Source organism: Lolium rigidum, chromosome 2 (assembly GCF_022539505.1).
Source record: "Lolium rigidum isolate FL_2022 chromosome 2, APGP_CSIRO_Lrig_0.1, whole genome shotgun sequence".
Classification (NCBI taxonomy): Eukaryota; Viridiplantae; Streptophyta; class Magnoliopsida; order Poales; family Poaceae; genus Lolium; species Lolium rigidum.
This window is the reverse complement of record NC_061509.1, coordinates 41,805,865-41,818,874: the sequence shown is the minus strand read 5'-3', so window position 1 is coordinate 41,818,874 and position 13,010 is coordinate 41,805,865. Positions and strand designations below refer to the sequence as shown.

Below are 13,010 nucleotides of genomic sequence, written 5' to 3'. Positions count from 1 at the left end.
CACACTCATATATCCTTGCGGAGGTAAAGGTGCATGTGATTGTAAGTTTGTTTGAACTGTCAAAGGGATCAGGTGTTAGATGTCTGTAATGATATATCTGTTTGCCCAGTTGAAAATAACTTGAAATCTGTAACCGTAATACCTGAAAATTTAGTGTTAACATAATTTTGGGGAATGGTTACCATCAATTTTAAAATTATTATTCTTTCATTTATCCACAGGTGAGCTATGTCAGAAATGAATATGAGTGAGGAGTGTTAGATGGGCTGATTTAGCATTCGTTTACTGATGTACAACATGGGTAAACTAGATTGCTAACTATGGTACATATAATTCTATAATAATCAACTTACTTCTCTTATAGATAACAGTGTATCAACATTCTTTGCCAGGCACTTGAGTTGTGTTTTCCTGTAAATATGGACAAAGAGTAATGTTGATGGAATTTAGGTGAGTTATGTGAGTCGTACATGTTCAGAAATTACTATCACACATGCATTCTTGGAAATGAGAACCAGTCAAAATATATTTCTGAACTACCAGTTTTATCACTTTCTAATGAGCACTTTCATTGGGAAACTCAAACAGCATATCATCTTATTTTCAGATGTCCTACAGCTGTCTGCATTTGGTCTGTGATAGGGGAGTTGCTAGATTGGCCGTCCCATTCTTCTTCAATTCAGTAACTTCGTGCCTAGGTGCGTCACTGCAAAACTGAATTGTTTTTTATCTGTTGTGGAGTTGATGCTGGTTGTTGGTCTCTTTGGACCATCAGAAATGCCTCTTGGTTTTTGAAAAGAAAATGGTGAGAAACCCAACTGACAGTCATGATTGTTCTCTTGACCTCCGTGATGATCTGACCAAGTTTACATCGTATGCTTTGGACCGAACTAAATTCTGAATACAATTGTTTTTTACAACAGCTGATCCTGTCCTAAAAATGTTGGCAGTTCCATGGGGTTTGACTTCAAAGACACCAGCTGATGTATGTTGTCTCACCAGCCTGTAGACTCCTGCTATCCCGAGCACACAAGTTTGTAGACTGCTGCTATCCCGAGCACACAAGTTTGGAACTAGACCTCAACGATACTGCACAACTCAAAATCTCCATGTGCATGACATGAATTTCGTACTGCTTTGTTCATAAATCTTTATAGCTTCACATCTAAGTTCAAAACCTCTTCTTTTGTTGTCTCTATTTAATTGTTTTCAAATAAAATTATATGTGTTATATTGTTATCAATGTCACTCATATGGCCTTGAGAAGATAAATAAAATACTAGACTGCAATAATGATTGATTATTTACTTCTAGACATCCTTTATTTGGCATTCAAAGACATTTTCATTTATCATATAAGAGGGATCGAGGCCTGGTTAGAAACCAATTGCGTTTTTGTAGTCGGTCTGTTTGAAATGGACAATGGACCAACCACTGATATGCTAAATATTATTGCCTTAGTTAACAGTTCTTTATGTTTTAAATATGTTTGATACACCAAAAAAATTATTAGTGGCATATGTATTCCAGTATAATCTACATCTACACTACTTAAAAAGGAGGAATATGTTCCCTATTCTGCCCCACCCACCACTACGTCAAACTTTGGTCGTCCTCGTAAAAAGCCTCTGTAATTTTTTTGAACTACCTAAGCTGGTTATGTTAGTGGCACTAGCAATCACCTTGGTATTTGTAATATGCATAAGCAGTCTATGATGGTGTTTTGTTTGCTGATAGTTGCATCAGTACCGACTGTTTAACAGTGTTTGTCTACACTTATTTATCCTTTTTCTAACACCAAAGTCAAGCTCCTTATGGATATTTTATATCAAGGCAAGAAGATCTTAAAGATTTAGAATTTTTGAAAATGCATGTGTTCATGCAGAATTTGCCTTTTTCCATTATTACAAACCTTCTCACTTATTTTTCTTAACAGGCCTCGATCCCTCTTATATGATAAATGAAAATGTGCATCAAGAAGTGAATAAACTCAGCGTGCATAAACTCTATAGTTGGTTTTCCTTTTCGTAAATAACTCTGCGAAGTTTTTTTGTCTGTGCTGCTCCAGTACGACCCAACTGATCATTTTTTGGTGCACTATCTTATAGTTCGGTTATTCAAATCATAGCAGGTTGTCTCGGTGATGTTTCTGTACATTTGTCCATATCGTTTTTGTCAAAATGCATGTTACATTTGGTTCTTTTCTAGGTTGTGTGGTTAAGTTATACGGAAACTTTTTTCGTTAAATATGATTTATTTAGGATGCCATAACTGACATCTAGCTCCTACACTAAGATATTGGCCAAGGTAAGTAATGCACCTCCTACAGAAGTTTCGAAAGTATATGAACTATTTCTTTGACTACAAACAAGATAGTGCTTACATGGGTTAGGATTCCTTCTTCTATTAGAAACCTGGGCATGGCCAGTCAAATAGCCGTGAGATATGAATATTCACTTGTATGACGACAATTGGTGAAAAAACAAAGTGTTGCAGATTCAAGTATTGAAACTAGGGGGTTTCTCAGTTCTCTCTTCATTATAGTTGGTTGCTCCTTTTATTTTATAAATTATCTCAGTACACCTAAGTACATATTGTACAGTAATTGGTTACTACAATAGTCTCATATAGTACATGCTTCAGTAGCTTAAGTTACTGCACTTAGACAAAATATTTTAGCACCAGGGTCTGACCTCCTAATTTAATATCTCCATATGCAAACCTATATCACCATGACCTCTGACGCATAACACCAGCAGTACCTAGCTACCCTGACTAGGTCCGAAGATTTTTGTAAGCACTTCACACAATGGGGAGCTTGCTTTGTCAAATTGGGACCATTTAGAAACAATTGCAAAGATATTATATTACAAGCTACTTACGACTTATGAGTTATATGTCGGTGTAATATATTTGGATGGTCATGTATTTATTTGGTTTGTATCAATATCATATTTTTTTATTATAAGATAGTGATGAGAAAGAGTGGAGATGAGCATGCCACCCAGATGGGCAGTGACAGCTCCCCTCTGTTCTTCTGTAATCTACTTTAATCACTTCTGCAATTGTGGGTTCAACGGCTCTATTTTTGGATTTAGTTCTTGATATCAGAAATTATTTTTTTATCCAGCAGGTGCATATGCAAGGTGACAAGGACAGAAGAATATGTACATATGCAAGGTGACAAGGGCAGAAGAACATGTACATATGCAAAGGTGACAAGGACAGGGAGAACTCAAAAGCTGGTATTATGTGAGCTAAAAACTGGTGTTCTTTTAATGCTTCCTTTTTGCTATGTAAGGTTAGTTCAGGTTTGGGATGATGTACTGTGTTGTTTTGCAAATTAGTTGATTTAATAGTTAGTTCAGGTATGTGATGATCTGTGAGGAGTGGAACTGTTATGCAGCTTTGTTGTTAAACTCAGATGCTAATCCAGACACCGTAATGTTGAAAGAAATAGTATGCTAATCTAACAAAATTGATTTGGCTACCTACCAGACCAATAATATAACATGATTCATTTCTGATCCCTGGATGTGATGCTTGCACTTCATACCATTAATTTATTAAAAGAGCTGTCACCATTTTATTAGGTTTTGCATTGTCTCGCAGCCTCCAGTTTATGTGGAAGCAAGTTATTATAGCAGATGAAGTAATTTTCGAGAGTGACCTAGCTATAAAGATTGCCGAAGTAGACATATAGAAGGTGTATGTCAGCAGAAAACTTTGACAATATGCAAGGCCATCGACGAGGTCCCATTTCTTTTGTCGTCTACCGATTTTCTTGCACGATGCATATAATAATCAAAATATTGAGTTTATCTCGATTTGTCGCATGAAGTCTGTACTATCTATGTCACACTTCTAATTGTTGGTTGTTGAGGTAACAGTTATGAAGGCCTAGAACACAGGTGTGGGACTGGCCGCGGAAGAATAACAAGAGCTAGAACTTGAAACCACGTAGAGGCAGGCCGCGGAAGAATAACAAGAGCTAGAACTTGAAACCACGTAGATGCACAACAATGTTTCTTGTTATTGCTTTGGTGTTATCGTGTTGCATATTATGTTATCCATAATTTGTTTCAAATTTTTATAGTGAGTTGTAAATTATATATGTACATTGAGAAATAAAATTTGAAGACACGTGGCAACGCACGGGCATTTGTACTAGTATAAGAAAAGAACATATGCACTATAATTTACATGAGAGCTACCAATTAATGTAGTACATAGATGTGCATTTTTTTTTGCTTTTGGGAGACCCAAAGGACACGACTTAGTGAAAGGTTTTTAAGAGGGATTGTAACAAAAAATAACCAATTGATGCAACTTTTGTTGTAATATACTATTAAATTTATAAAACCCATTTGGCGACACCGCGTTTCAAAATTATATCCCAAATAAAATTGTATTTAGAATACCACAACAACAATATTATTTAGTGTAATAGAAAACTTTAATAATTACCTAGTGCAATACTATAACTACACCATGCTCTCTCTCTCACTTACAATACCGCCGAAATGATTGCTGAAATCAGCTTTTTCTTAACCCCGAGTGTATTTACCAACTATGCACGTCCAAACTCGGATACTAAGGTACTTTTGCAATCTCTTAGAAAGAAATGATTCCATTTTGTAGCTCCAATAAGAACTAGTTGGGATTTCAAACTTTAATCGATAATGGTTGGTCTCGCATCTAAGAAGGTTGGATGAAACTTTAAATTTTTTTTAGTACAATTACATTATTCTAGTTTGTTAAATTATCAGTTACTTCAAGGCGTGCATATACATGTGGGCCTAAATCCCACATGTGTGTAAAATATCTCTCCTAGGTTTTTTGACCATAAATGTGGTGATTGAATTTTTGAAGTCACAATTTTAGGTATCATCAATCAATGTTAATTATTGGCAGTGACCAAAGACTTGAATATCCAAAAATTAATTAATTAATCTCATATAGATGGTATCTCATCAAATAGAACACATCATCCCAACTTCTCTGTAGTCTCATAGTGCTAATACATTTTTTCTTCAAGGACGTGAATGTAGCTTAAATAGAGTGCTCACTCACTTACCATACATCTCATTTTTCTTCTTCTTATTTCTAGTTGTGCAGTAAATCAATATTTGCAGCACAGCACAGAGTTGATTTGCTTTTAAAAAATCGGATTTTTAGAGCGCTAAATCGGGCCTAATGGAAGTGTCGAGTGCAAACATATGTATTGGACTTACTCCCCCACGAGGCCACGATTTGTATGACTTAGCATGCATCAAAAAGATGCACAAGCTCGTCCTTCTCAATTGCTCTAGTCATAAAATTTCATTTCATTAGCCATTAACTTGTATATGTACAACTCAATCAAAGGGACGAGTAGGTAGTCATCTAGAAGGCGGTAGAATAATGCTACATGGTGAGGTGATCGGGGAGCTTGTTGGTGGAGCCGAGGACCTTGCCGCCGACGTCGGGGAAGAACTCGTGTCCCGGCAGCGGCCCGACCTTGCCGTCGGCGCTCACCTCCACCGGGTACCTCATAAGGTACCCCTGCATCTGCATCTTCTCCACCTCCTCCCCCTCGTACACGTATCTCTCCCAGTTCTGCCGCGCCACCCGGTTCACCAGCCGCACGCAGTCCGGCGACTCCGGCATCTCCATCTCCGGGAGAGTCAGCCCGCCCAGGTGCTCCTCCCACAGTGACATCCTGTAAGCATGCACCTGCCCATGCGGCCGCCGGCCTCCAGCGCCGGTGTGGTGCGGCTGGTGTGCGCCGACGGCGATCTCGGTGTCACGGGAGCCGGAGAGGGAGCGCTGGTTGACGTTGGCGGAGCCGAGGAGAACGTATTCGTCGTCCACGATCATCCCCTTGGAGTGCACGTACACCATGAACCGCCCGTGCCTCCGTGCCAGCGCCGCTGCCGTCTCCGACGTCCATCCGTGCAACGGCGGCGGTGCCGGTTCGCGGTTGCCGAGGCAGTAGAAGTTTAGGTAGTCCTGCGGGTGCGCTCTGCCAGCGAGCCCCGCCGCGGTGACCGCCTCCTCGACCACCTCGTACATCATCCGCATCGTTTGTGCCTGCCAGAAGAGGGCCTCTTGCGCCGGCGCCGACCCCGGCGGGCCCTCCGCGGCCGGCCACATCGGCAGCACCACGTACGCAGCGAACGCCTCGCCGGCGCTGATCTTGCTCGCCACCTTCAACGCGATCTCCATCGGCACCAGGTTGCCAGCGCCCGGGTGCCGGCACGACGGTGGCCACGCGTACGACGACCCCACGAACCGCTCGGTCTCGAGATACACGAACCGGTCGGCGGCGCGGATCGCCGCAACGTACGCCGTGTGGATGCTCTGCTCCACCGCCAAGCTCTTATCGCAGAGCAGGTGCCGTGCCGCCATGTCCTGTGTCTCCCAGGAACGCGGAAACCCCTTCACCGACCCGGAGTCTACCGACCGGAACACCTGAGCGTTCCAGCACCGGTGGTCATCCTCCGGCAGGACGCGCAGCGCGTCGGCGGCGGCTCCTGCGGCGGGGCTGAGGATCCAGGGGATGCGTTTCAGCTTTATCAGGGTGTCGTCCTTCCAATGATTGTGCTTGGTGGTCGCTTTCCGCCACCGCTGCTCGAAGTTCTCCAGCACATCGTACGCGGCGGCGCCGTCGATCCGACAATGCATGTCGTGCCATGGCTGCCTGGGTCCGTCGTTCGCATCAGTATCGCCGAGGGTGGGGTTGTGGAGGTCACCGCGGAAGACGGTGTCCAGGTCGCCGAAGAGCCTGTGGGACGGGGTGTCGTAGCAGCCGGCAGCGAGGTCGAGGCCGCCGAGGAAGGCCGTGATCCGACGGGTAGCCTCGGACGCCGGCGTGTCGACAAGGATGCACTTCTGGTTGTGCGCGTATGGCGTGCCCACCACCTGCACGCTGGAGACAGTCTACTGATCAGAATGCATCTATTAATTTATAAGTTTTCGTTTAAATTCCTTTTCGGATTTGCTAAAAGTAAGCCGCCTGTTCTCCGTCCACTGCTTAACCATTAGATTTGACTCGTGATTCTTGCTGATACGACTATTGCAAATGACTTGCAGCTGAGTTTTCTCTAGTTATATGTCAGTTGCAACTAAGATTTTTCTAGTTATATGTCAGTTGCAACTAAGATTTTTCAGGTTTACAACTGAGATTTTTGTACTCGCAAGTAAACTCTAACTGAGATTTTCTGAGTTACATCTAGATTGTAACTCAGGAAAATATCCACATAGTTAAATTTGCTTCAAGATTCTTGCTAGCTATGACTTGCATATGACTTGAAACTAGGTTCTAATGGGGACTTGGATGACTTCACGTCACGGAGGTTTAGTCAAATCCAAATCGCCTGAAGTCTAGACGTGTCCATTCTTTTTACATGAAAAATGGGTAGCTTTATATAATTGTGCCACATGTTTTTTTTCCAAGGTATAATTGATCTCAGTTAGTCATGTGTCCTAAAGATGACATCAAAGAAGTAAGAAAAAATAGAAAAAGGGAAAAAATCAAAAATATACACGAAATATGGAACCAGTATATAGTATTAATTAATAAATACATAAAAAAGGTTAAAATGAAACGCCATGATTTATCACAATTAAAAAATTACAATTAAAATACAATAGTGGCCTATGCATGATACTAAATTTACATTATTTGGTAATGCGAGAAGAAGCAAAAGAAAAATGCAACGCTGTATTGAGAAATCGGCAAAGACTAAAACAATAAACATCTTTAGAAAATAAAAGAGATAAACAACAAGAAAGTAGATATATATTAACGTTACCCTATAAACCCAAAAACTTTGAACGGGCAAAGTAAGGGTCCTCACAAGAGTAGGTGACCATACTTATTGTCTAAATTTTAAAAAAATCATCTACAAAATTTATATTCAATTAGTGTCCCATCTTTTTTTAATCTCTAAGTCTCACTTGGGCTTCTTCTCCAACTCAAAATCTATGCACATGGGCTCGTTATTTAGGGAAACCATATATCCAAAATTAACTATCGAAATATTCCATATGACCATGTGGTATAGTTGATAAGACTAGAATATATTACTACTTTTATTTTTAAAAAGGTTTTCAGTGAACAATCATCAACTTAGGTAAGAATCAAGTATATTCTTTTTTTTGTTCCATCATGCAAGAAAATTTGCTGATAATAGGGCCCACTCAATGATTCCATGACGAATGAGGAATTTGCTAAAGGAAGAGCTAGGATTTAGCCTTAACTAGTGTCAAAAAGCCAAAATGAGTACTACCTCTATCCGAAGGCTTAAGGCTTATATTTCTTTAGAAAGTTAAACTATGTCAAGTTTAATTAAGTTTTTATCAAAAAATATTAATTTAAAAAATACAAAATCAATATCATTAGATAGATAATGAAATATATTTTTATATGGTATCTACAAAATATCATTTTTTTTGATAAATTCTTCTATTAGTTTGATCGAACTTTGCTTGATTTGACTTTAAAAAAAAATCCTTAAGCTTTGGGAAAGAGTTAATAGTAGATTAGGCCAGTGAGGTCCATATCTAGTATTAGTTGGATCAAAAGGTGTGTATGCATAGCTAGTGTAATGATGCTAACCAAATTTATTTGATGTTAATTGAAGTGAGCCACACACCCAATGGATACTTGTGAACTATCAATTCATTGATTACGTTAATCTCACCTATATGGATTCATATGGAATTTCAAAAGATAGAAGCATTATTTTATATTATGATTTCTAGTTAATTAACATCAAGTCTCTTGGCAGTTGCTACTATTGACGCTGTGAAGCCATGTAAACTTTCTTATTAGCACTTTAGATCTCATTTAAATCCATTTTATATATTTTCAAAAATATAAATCATGTAGAATTTTCTATTTATTTATAACTAACATACACAACCCTTTTGTCTAGAAACATCTGATAACATATTTGGATCAAGACATTAGAGGATGCTACAAAAGAGGAGAGCATATACACTATAATTTAAATTAATATCCAGAGTGATGCGATTTGTTTAAGTTTGGTGAGATCCAAGAGGGCGTTGAAAGTTTTTAAGAGGCAAGGTACTAAATGAGAAATAATCAATGTAACTTGTGTCGTAATATATTATTGAAATTTCGTATAAAAATGTATTTACAACGCGCAACTTCAAACATGCATCCCCAAAAAAATATTTTAATATATTCTGGCGAAAATATAACTTATTATAATTATTTAAGTGTAATAGAAATTTTAAGAGTGGTGACCAGTGGTGATTGAGTTTTTAAAGTGGTAATTGCTCCAACATCAAGGTTGCCTTGTTTTCCCCTAGTGAACAAACACACACACATATCGCAAACTAATAAAGTAAGATCACGCGGACTGGATCTCATCAAAATGAGAAACATCAACCCAAGTTCCGTCCACAATACTTTCAACCCGATACATGGAGAGAGAAGATATAGACACATAAAGAAAGATGTAGCTAGTGGAAATGGCACTAATAGAAAAAAAACAGTAAAAAATATCTGGATATGCGACGAGGCATTTGTTGAGGTGGGATCATGTTGGATTTAGCGCTTAAGAAGATATTGTTATGTGCATTTTACTAAAATTCATGTCTCAACAAATTATTATGTAGTTACTAATAAAAAATATAATATTAGGGGCATAAGAGAACATATGGTATCTTAGCTTGCCTTCTGCTTGGCCATGTTGAGCTTGCCTTTAGGGTAGCGATGTGAGAGAACACAAATCACCGAAGAGTGCTTGAAGAACTTCTTCGTGTCTTCGCCACTAGTTTGCATCCCACCTCCCTGTATAACATGTATACATCAAAAACACATAACCTGACATATTCATGTGCATCAGAAGCCTGGATCCTAGCGTCTGGGCTATCACACCAAGGGTCTCTTTGTGTCGAAGAATTCCCTTTGGTATTTGAGAATTCTGATCAATACATAGGTAATTTCAAGGTCGCATTTAAGAGGGTCATGCACTATTCAATTATATATGTTATTTCTTTGTACTTACAATTATGTTATTTAAACTATACATGCACAAGGTCTTTTCTGCATCATCCCAACTTCTCTGTAGTCTCATAGTGCTAATACATTTTTTCTTCAAGGACGTGAATGTGGCTTAAATAGAGTGCTCACTCACTTACCATACATCTCATTTTTTTTCCTTCTTAGTTCTAGTTGTGCAGTAAATCAATATTTGCAGCACAGCACAGAGTTGATTTGCTTTAAAAAAATCGGATTTTTAGAGCGCTAAATCGGGCCACGAGGCCACGACTTGTATCACTTAGCATGCATCAAAAAGATGCACAAGCTCATCCTTCTCAATTGCTCTAGTCATAAAATTTCATTTCATTAGCCATTAACTTTTATATGTACAACTCAATCAAAGGGACGAGTAGGTAGTCATCTAGAAGGCGGTAGAATAATGCTACATGGTGAGGTGATCGGGGAGCTTGTTGGTGGAGCCGAGGACCTTGCCGCCAACGTCAGGGAAGAACTCGTGTCCCGGCAGCGGCCCGACCTTGCCGTCGGCGCTCACCTCCACCGGGTACCTCATAAGGTACCCCTGCATCTGCATCTTCTCCACCTCCTCCCCCTCGTACACGTATCTCTCCCAGTTCTGCCGCGCCACCCGGTTCACCAGCCGCACGCAGTCCGGCGACTCCGGCATCTCCATCTCCGGGAGAGTCAGCCCGCCCAGGTGCTCCTCCCACAGTGACATCCTGTACGCATGCACCTGCCCGTGCGGCCGCCGGCCCCCAGCGCCGGTGTGGTGCGGCTGGTGTGCGCCGACGGCGATCTCTGTGTCACGGGAGCCGGAGAGGGACCGCTGGTTGACGTTGGCGGAGCCGAGGAGCACGTATTCGTCGTCCACGATCATCCCCTTGGAGTGCACGTACACCATGAACCGCCCGTGCCTCCGCGCCAGCGCCGCCGCCGTCTCCGACGTCCATCCGTGCAACGGCGGTGGTGCCGGTTCGCGGTTGCCTAGGCAGTAGAAGTTGAGGTAGTCCTGCGGGTGCGCTCTGCCAGCGAGCCCCGCCGCAGTGATCGCCTCCTCGACCACCTCGTACATCATCCGCATCGTTTGCGCCTGCCAGAAGAGGGCCTCTTGCGCCGGCGCCGACCCCGGCGGGCCCTCCGCTGCCGGCCACATCGGCAGCACCACGTACGCAGCGAACGCCTCGCCGGCACTGATCTTGCTCGCCACCTTCAACGCGATCTCCATCGGCACCAGGTTGCCAGCGCCCGGGTGCCTGCACGACGGCGGCCACGCGTACGACGACCCCACGAACCGCTCGGTCTCGAGATACACGAACCGGTCGGCGGCGCGGATCGCTGCTACGTACGCCGTGTGGATGCTCTGCTCCACCGCCAGGCTCTTGTCGCAGAGCAGGTGCCGTGCCGCCATGTCCTCCGTCTCCCAGGAACGCGGAAACCCCTTCACCGATCCGGAGTCTACCGACCGGAAGACCTGCGCGTGCCAGCACCGGTGGTCATCCTCCGGCAGGACGCGCAGCGCGTCGGCGGCGGCTCCGGCGGCGGGGCTGAGGATCCAGGGGATGCGTTTCAGCTTGATCAGGGTGTCGTCCTTCCAATGATTGTGCTTGGCGGTCGCCTTCCGCCACCGCTGCTCGAAGTTCTCCAAGACATCGTACGCGGCGGCGCCGTCGATCCGACAATGCATGTCGTGCCATGGCTGCCGGGGTCCGTCGTTCGCATCGGTGTCGCCGAGGGTGGGGTTGTGGAGGTCACCGCGGAAGACGGTGTGCAGGTCGCCGAAGAGCCTGTGGGACGGGGTGTCGTAGCAGCCGGCAGCGAGGTCGAGGCCGCCTAGGAAGGCCGTGATCCGACGGCTGGCCTCGGACGCCGGCGTGTCCACGAGTATGCACTTCTGGTTGTGCGCGTATGGCGTGCCCACTACCTGCACGCTGGAGACGTCTACTGATCAGAAATACATCTACAGTATTAATTTGCTTCCCGTCTTAGTTTCTTCTTTCTGTGATGATCTGAGTTGGCCGTCCGTCTCGATCGGCTACCGCTATAAAGCTCTCGCCTTTTTCTTCTCGCCGCGCGCCTCTTCACGTGCGAGCAGGAGTAGCACCGCCGTCTCGTGCGAGAGAGCGGAGGACGCATGCATGTGTGATGTGTGTGCGGATGCTATCTTTACGGATATTCGCCAGCTGCAGCCAGGCTGTTGAGCGAGCCACCAAATCCCCGCCTGCCTCTCCCGGCCTTGTTGCGGAGAATTAATTCATTAATTAATATAATGAGGACGGAGTCAGACATGCATCCACGCGCGCAGCACATACGTAGTGCTTAATTAGCTCCAGCCGCTTCGATCGTTCCGTTCCGTGCTGCACCAATATAAGACAGCCACGAATTAATGCGTGAAATTAATACGCCGCCCGCTTCATTCGTTTCTTCGCTCCGGCCGCGCTGCACACCAAAAACAAAGATCGCTAATCATCTAATCCATGCCATACCAAACTTGTCTCATGCGCGCATGCATGCCAAACGGCTCAAATTCCATCCGCACAAAGTGTACTAGTAGTACCTATACTCCAATTAAATGCCAAGATCGATCCAAAGTCCTTACTCCAATTTTTTTTACTCTACTAAATGTAAGGATGGGGTAAATAGCTCCTATTCAAATTACTTTGACCATCTCCATCGATCGACGCTACCCATATCGGTCCCGACAGCGAAATGGTCTCACACCGGCGCGCCCCAAAAGGCACATGCTAGTTTTCGAGCCCAACAGAAGCGCCGTCAACCCCGTGCCGGCCCCTTCGCAAAGGGTGCGAATCGGGCGCGTCGGCGCATCACGTTTTGAAATGGGGCCGCGCTGTTAGTGGCGCGCCAGCGGGGAGAGCAAGCGGCGCAGCAGCAGGCGATTGTCCACCTCTCCGTAGAGCTGGCCGGCCAGTAGGCTAGAGTTTTAGACGATTTCACATGTCACCCACAATCGAGGAATGAATAGCGTTTTACTGCCCGC

The 13,010-nt window shown here is 43.6% G+C and overlaps 2 protein-coding genes and 1 pseudogene across 2 annotated transcripts; 1 reads left to right on the top strand and 2 right to left on the bottom strand.

Annotated features, from left to right (window-relative positions):
* Nucleotides 1-396: 396 nt before the first annotated feature.
* LOC124693930 lies at nucleotides 397-497 on the top strand (annotated as a pseudogene).
* Nucleotides 498-5,406: 4,909 nt separating this feature from the next.
* On the bottom strand, nucleotides 5,407-9,796 carry LOC124686313 (phospholipase D delta-like). Its single transcript, XM_047220281.1, has 2 exons — nucleotides 9,689-9,796; nucleotides 5,407-6,903 (listed from the first exon to the last, which is right to left on the bottom strand). The coding sequence occupies exons 1-2, from the start codon at nucleotides 9,794-9,796 to the stop codon at nucleotides 5,407-5,409; spliced, it is 1,605 nt and encodes a 534-aa protein (XP_047076237.1).
* Nucleotides 9,797-10,396: 600 nt separating this feature from the next.
* LOC124689594 (phospholipase D delta-like) lies at nucleotides 10,397-12,152 on the bottom strand. Its single transcript, XM_047223098.1, has 2 exons — nucleotides 12,069-12,152; nucleotides 10,397-11,936 (listed from the first exon to the last, which is right to left on the bottom strand). Exons 1-2 carry the CDS (start codon nucleotides 12,150-12,152, stop codon nucleotides 10,440-10,442), a joined length of 1,581 nt encoding a protein of 526 aa, XP_047079054.1. The 3' UTR covers nucleotides 10,397-10,439.
* Nucleotides 12,153-13,010: the final 858 nt, after the last annotated feature.